We start from the raw sequence: 7,131 nt of genomic DNA, 5'->3' as shown, positions 1-7,131 counted from the left end.
GTTCGAACTAGGGTGGCTAATGTAGGCATTCGAACTTGCAAATGAAGCCTGGGATTTAAATATCCCGGGCTTCATTTGCATGTTCCCGGGCGCTGCCATTTTTAAATGCCCCGTAGTTCGAACTATCTGCCCGTGGCTACACGCAGCATGGACTAGGTAGTTTGAATTAAAGCTCCTAATTTGAGCTACCATTATTCCTCCTGCAATGATGTCAAATGGTAGTTCGTATTAGGAGCTTTAATTCGAAATATTGAGGTAGTGTGTGTTCATCTTCTAGATGACACTGGGTGAGGAAGTTGACTTTTGTGCATCATGCATGAAAACCTCTAACCCAACTGCTTTCCATATTATTTTATTTATGATACAAAAGTCAAACTTCCACAAATAGTTCTTTAGAACACAAAACAAAATGATTTTTTACATAAACAATTACATACAGCATTTATTATGTGCAGTACAAAATGTGTGCTGCTCGGATATAACAGAAATTGCATACGATATCATGATTTAAACAAGGTTAGTTACATGGACTAGTGCTGACAGTTACATTTTATTCAGAGCTTTGTGGTTATTTTCCAAGACACAGAAAACACTCTGTTGTGAAGTGCAATTTTTTCCTCCACAAGTTCACTTATTTTGTGATTGCAAGGCTCATTCTTATTTCCACATTTACAGAACTGTTCTGAATTCGTCAAAAATGAAATTAGGCACATGTGCTTCCACAACCTAAAGAAAGAGAGAACAGTAACTCTTAAGCATTCCATAGCAATATTCAGCCCAGCCACAAACATAGCAAACAACACTGCCCGTAGATGCGACATATAGGTGTAAGTTGGTAGGTAGGGGTGTATGCCTGTGTATGTCTCCCCACTAAGTAAATGCTCAATGCGGACTAGAAGGCTTGATCTAAATAGACCAGGCAGGTCGGCTCAAGGTACATTATCGAGCTATGATAGATTCAGCTTACCTTAAGCAGGCTGATGGGAGCACATGCTCCCGTAGGCTTCCCTTACTCCTCGTAGAATGAGTGTACAAGACACTGGTGGGGGCTGCCCTCAGCGTTCGACTTGGTGGTCTACACTAGACCCACTAAATTGAACTCTAGAAGCTCGACCTCTGGAGGGTCAATTTTCTCTGTAGTGTAGACATGCCCACAGGGTTCTACTATACATATACCCAGATTTTTTCCTATAGATATCTGTTTGGCATATTGGTTTGGACACAGTGTCAGTGAACTGTAAATAGCTCTAGCTTAAATTAGAACAACTCCTGGAATGCACTAACTTATACCAGCTGTCTCGTCACTACAGTCATATACATCAGTGCAGCCAGGTGATGTAAAGTGACAAACAACAGGAGGGAATCTGGAGCAGAATATTTTCTATCTTTAGAACCCTGCCTGGATACAAAATTTGTGTCTGCATCTGTATCTGCAAAAATGAGCTGTGGATATACGTGGATATCTGCAAATCTGCAGGGTGCTAGATACAAAGTTTGTATCCACATCCATAGCCGCAAAAATGAGCTGTGGATAGCCACATTACCACTCACAGATGTGGATACGCACTAATACAAAGTGGATATCTGTGGATTTGCAGGGCTCTTTCTTTTACTCAAAGGTATTGGTTAGCAATTTATAGCAAACGGTATTACATATTCAACTTGTATTCAGATGAAGAAGTGTATCATGTGATGAATAAATTATTAGAGTCATAGTAAACTGCTAAGTTAACTTTATAAGCCCAAATTGTCACAGCTGCCTTGCATGCAAAACTTTAGTTTATTGATATCAAGATATTGAGAAGGAGGCTTCATTGCTTTATGTAACATTTGTTACTGGAGAACTTGTTTTGCTAAAGATAGAAACCACCCAAACCCACACCTCTTGATTCAGAACCCAAAATATCACCAAAGTTATCCGCCCTCATTTCAAAGTGCAAAATATCCCAAGACCACCCCTCTCTGGGTTTTTTCAAAAAACAAACATCTCTCTGACAAACTCAATTTCTACAAGATTGTATGAGCAGAAAGTGAATTCTTGTCCCGAATTTTACAGGAAGGTTAAATAGTAGCTAAATGAACCTGCAGTGTGGGGATGACACGACAGAGATAGGAGCAATGGTATAAAGCAATGAGACTGACACACGCAGTTGCTAATCAAGCAATTTGTAGATTGTACAGACCGAAAGGATTTACAGTAACCTATTCACAGATTGTTTTTCCCCTTTTCTATGTCCTTTCAGAGGCCTTGTGCAGAGCACTGATGAGGACTTGATGCACTTATTTGGCAAGGCTAACTAGTCAGTTTCGACAGAGAGATGCCCTGGTTCTGAGTGAACAGATGTGGCGAAACTGCTAAGCATAATCCTCCCCTACGCATAATATAAAACAAACAAAAGGACGTTTTTCTTCACTCAGTGTACAGTCAACCTTAAGAACTCCTTGCCAGAGGATTTTGTGAAGACTACGACTTCAACAAGGTTCAAAAAAGAGCTAGATAAATTCAGTGATCTGCGCATATGTAGATCGTTCTGCGCATGCGCAGATCACCCGAACCCAGCTCTTCCAGGTTGCAATCTATTCGCCACGGGCGAGTAGATTGCATTATTTGTCGAGCCCTAGCTATTAGCCAAGATGGGTAGGAATGGTATCCCTAGTCTTTCTCTGGAAATGGATGATGGGGAGGGATCACGTGAGGATTACCTGTTGTGTTCCCTCCCTCTGTGGCATCTGGCATTAGTCACTGTCAGCAGACAGGATACTGGGCTAGATGGACCTTCGGTCTGACACAATATGGCCATTCTTATGATCTTATTAGCATAAACCATACTTAGCTCTTTTAATAAAGGGCTCTGAAGATTAAAGTAATCTTTTTAAGAGTACAGATGAAAACACACGTGAAGGCTAGTCCCCCAAAACAGGAAAAGCATCTATTGGTTAAACTAGAACAACTCTTGGGATGCACTAACTTATACCAGCTGTCTCCCAATTCCAGACTCCTACCACAGCTGATGCCAGTTTACAGTAATTGAGAACATGGTGTACTTTTTATGCTCTTCCAAGCACCATGCTGAATCCAAGTTTTCTTTCTTACCCTTCTTGGTAATTTTGTATAACGGACATAATCTTCCAGGAACATAAGGGCAGCCACTACATCAGCAGGCATTTCTGGTATCTTCTGGCTATAACAAACACAAATGAAATTCATGCAGCTAGACACTGTCTTTTTGACTAGACAAGACGCGTTTTGTTAGAAAATGCCAACCTCCCAAGTAGGGAAGTAATAGGATACCTGTTGTCTATATCAGAGCCCACAGTGGCAGCCAGCTCCCAGGAGCAAGGCCAGCTCCTTGTAGGGTGGCAGCCAGCTCCCAGGAGCAAGGCCAGCAGGAAAGCAGGCTTGTGGTTCCCAGGGAGCCAGCTGCTGCCCAGTGCTGCAGACTTTGCAATATAAAGTTTATAATGTAGAGCCTGCACTGCAGCTGGCTCTCTGAGGGCGTGTCTAGACTACATCCCTCTTTTGGCAGAGGGATGTAAATGAAATACTTCGAAAGTGCAAATGAAGCCGGGATTTAAATATCCCGCACTTCATTTGCATAATCATGTAATGGTGCTCTTTCGAAAAAGTGCTATTTCGAAATTGAAACGGCAGTCTAGATGCGGTTCTTTTCAAAATGGGGCGCTTTTTCGAAAGATCCTGTAAACCTCAAAAAAAGCGCCCCATTTTCGAAAGAACCGCATTTAGTCTGCCGTTTCAATTTCAAAATTGCACTTTTTTGAAAGAGCGCCGTTACATGATTATGCAAATGAAGCACGGGATATTGAAATCCCAGCTTCATTTGCACTTTCAAAATATTTCATTTACATCCCTCTGCTGAGAGAGGGATACAGTGAGCCCTCGCTACTTCGCGGTTCGACCATCGCGGATTGACGACTTCGCGGACTTTTTTCTGTACATTAAAGGGTGGTTTGTTAACAGTACTACCGTATATTCCGGCTTTCAAAGCCTCGGGGGAAGCCGGCGGGGGGGGCATCCCAGGCGCGCCTGGGCTGCTCCCCCGCCGGAGCCCCTCCGCGGCTTTCAAAGCCTACTTCGCGGATTTTCAGCTATCGCGGTCAGGTTTGGAACCTATCTACCGCAATAAACGAGGGTTCACTGTATAGTCTAGACGTAGCCTAAGAGTGGGGCCAGATGGCTCAGCTCCCAGGAAGCTGCCTCTGCTACAGACTTTGTAGTATACTGCAAAGCCTGAGCATGTAACCGCTGAGATTTTCACTTGTTACACAGTTGCCCAATTACCTGCTTTTTAACATCCCTACTCCCAATTCATATTTATTCTTGTAGGTCAGTGTGCTATGCAAGATCACCACAAAAAAAAGAAAGACACTTGGACATGACACCAATGTTTCCTCTAATTCTTTCAATTTATGTGTGGAATCAATTTTGTTGTGTGTACCAATACCAAGGTAATGTGTGGATTTGCACCACCATTAGAAACGAATAAAACCTCTAGACATAATATATATTTCTTTCAAGTTACCATAGGAATAATTACTGGACAGAACAGGACAGGCTTTTTAGAACTTACTATTTAAAAAATTAAATTTAAGCATGAGAGAGAAATAAAATTATAAAATAAAATTCAAATAGCATTTTTAAAGAATAAAATTACACAGAATACATGTGCATTGCAGCAAGTAACAAGAAGTAACAACAACACAATTAAGTGTTGGGAGAGGGTGTGTGTGTGTGTGTGTGTGTGTGTGTGTGTGTGTGTGTGTGTTCGTGTTCACTTAAAATAAAGTTAAAGGCTAGATGGTTCTGTTCTAGCCCCTTATGCTGCCTAAGTAGAAGGTATTCACAGCAGAAGGCCCAGAACATACCAGCTGAGCTTTCCTGCTCCTGAGCCCTGTCGTCCCTGCCCTTCTGCAGACCAGGGTATATGGGAAGGGGAAAAGAGGGATACCTGGACATCAGTGCTCCCCCTCCCTTCCATGCTGCACAGCAAGCAGGAGAGTCCCAAGAGCAGCTAGCCAGGGACTGCAAGGCAAAGCGCAGGAGCAATACGGCTATGGAGCAGCAGGGGGAAGGGTCGCTGTGTGTGGATCTGCTAATCGAGTATGCGACACTTCATTCACTCCTGGGTGACTGCAAACCACATGGCTTAGCAGGAACACAGCATGACACCAAAGTACACCATTAAACTTATTCACATCAAATTATATACTTTAAAAACAATGAGTGTTCACATCAACTGAAAGTCCTACACAAAAGGGGACATTAAAATAAATATGAGAAGAAATACCTTGTGCACTGCTCCATTGTTGAACGAATAAACTGACCGATTAGAGCCAGAAATTGTTCAGTGTATCGTGAATGAAACTGTTTCAATAGAGTGAGGAGCCCAAGCACTAAAGGGGGCCAGTCAATTGGATCTGCTGGCTTTTTGCACACCATTCCTGAAAGGAAAACACCATATTTTCCACTCTATGTTAATAAAAACGCCCTTTACATCACAGCCAATCTTTAAGATTTATTGTCATGAGGCTTCATGCTTTTCCTGTTTTTACTTTTCATATGTGGGTCTTTAGGCTTGGGGGGCATTAGATCAACCTCGTCAAATCCAACCCCAGCCACTCCAAATTCTCAAGGGCTTTCTCCACCTTGTAACTCATAAAGGGCTGGAGACATGGCTTTCCACACTAGTAAACAGTCATATAAGCACCAAAGAACTAGAAACCAAGTTATGTAGTTTTAAATCAGCCAATTGGAAGAGCCTGAAAGAAGTAAGTTCCTAAAGGGGGTGTAGTTTTTTAGAAAACCAGGGTGTAGAACAGGGCTTGAAGCTATCAAAAGAATGAGGAGACATAGTCTTTGTTTCCTGCACTGTTTCCACCATCCTGAAGGGCTCTATCCAAAATCCAACGAAGTCAACACAAGTCTTTCCATTGACTAAAATAGGGTTTGGATCACAGTGCCCAAGCTTTCCTCAGTCACAAAGGTTAGGATGAGATGACAAAAAACTTCTCAGTCTACTTAAAAGGTTCTTCAAGTATCAAAGTTCTCTGCCACATTAGTAGAACACCATAGCTAATGATTTGTAGTACATTTTCTGTATTACTTTACTCGTGTTAAGGGAGTTGGTTGTGAATATTACCTATACTTGGCCTTGCATATTCAATTATCACTATTCATTATTTACAAAGCATGCCTATGCCACATAACACTATTTGACTCACTGCAGTTAAATAGTAAGTTATAAATGGTGGAAGTAGTACAGAGAGAGGCCGGAGAAGGTCTACCCTGTGCTGAATATAAAAAGAAAAAATCCAGCCCATGCCTTTTAAGTCCAGAACAGAACAGTTTGAATAACTATATTTCCACAGACCTCAATGATATTTATATACTAACAGGTTATACAATACCTAGATTTTTGTTGTACTGAAGTTTTGGCAGCTGGGCAATCAGAAATAGGAAGTTGGCTGTGGGGAAATATGGGAATCGTTTTGTAGTTACGTATATCTGGGAAGAAAAAGGAATACCCAGTGTTTATACGCTTATTAACAGAAGCTTCACATGCTAAAAATATTTTTTTATCCATGCACTCACAGGAGGAAACCACAACAATGCAGAGCTTGTGTTAGAACTTTAAAACACTGCTAGCTACTTTTAAATATATAAGAAATTAGACAAAAATAAAATGTCTGACTGTGACTCTATGCATGTATTGGCTAATATCACAGAACAGTCTGTCTTTGACCTTATTCAATGGGTTATGAATGCCAGCTGCTTCCAGATAGGCTGTAATTTCATACAAAAGTGTGTTGTCTTCCTTAGGGTAAGGCAATGATGGATTCTGATAATGTGCTTCAATGTCAGCCAAGATTGCTCTAAAGTGATGACAAAACAGAAATCAACTTTATATATTTAATTATCAATGGAGAGTTAAATTAAAAATATTAATAAATGAATAATAGTAAGAACACAGGTTGAACCTCTCTAGTCCAGCACACTCTGGTCTGGCAACATCTGTGGTCTGGCATGTTTTTAGTTAGCCAGATGTCCACTTGTCATGGGTGTGGCCAAGTTTCCCATGGACCTAGAAAGATTGTTTATAGCCACCAGTCCTG

At 41.3% G+C, this 7,131-nt stretch overlaps 1 protein-coding gene across 2 annotated transcripts in view; it reads right to left on the bottom strand.

Moving 5' to 3' along the window:
• Window positions 1-336: 336 nt before the first annotated feature.
• The window catches only part of WASHC5 (WASH complex subunit 5), a 38,869-nt gene continuing 32,074 nt past the window's right edge, over window positions 337-7,131 (bottom strand). For both annotated transcript variants that reach the window (XM_075920151.1, XM_075920150.1), the window contains exons 25-29: window positions 6,762-6,891; window positions 6,427-6,523; window positions 5,307-5,460; window positions 3,095-3,182; window positions 337-726 (exon numbers count right to left, since the gene is read on the bottom strand). In XM_075920151.1, coding sequence (XP_075776266.1) covers window positions 670-726; window positions 3,095-3,182; window positions 5,307-5,460; window positions 6,427-6,523; window positions 6,762-6,891 — 526 coding nt within the window. In that variant the 3' untranslated portion in view covers window positions 337-669. The remainder of the gene's footprint in view (window positions 727-3,094; window positions 3,183-5,306; window positions 5,461-6,426; window positions 6,524-6,761; window positions 6,892-7,131) is intronic.

Source organism: Pelodiscus sinensis, chromosome 2 (genome assembly GCF_049634645.1).
Source record: "Pelodiscus sinensis isolate JC-2024 chromosome 2, ASM4963464v1, whole genome shotgun sequence".
NCBI lineage: Eukaryota > Metazoa > Chordata > Testudines > Trionychidae > Pelodiscus > Pelodiscus sinensis.
Note: the sequence above shows the minus strand (reverse complement) of the source record. Positions and strands in the feature narration are given on the sequence as shown.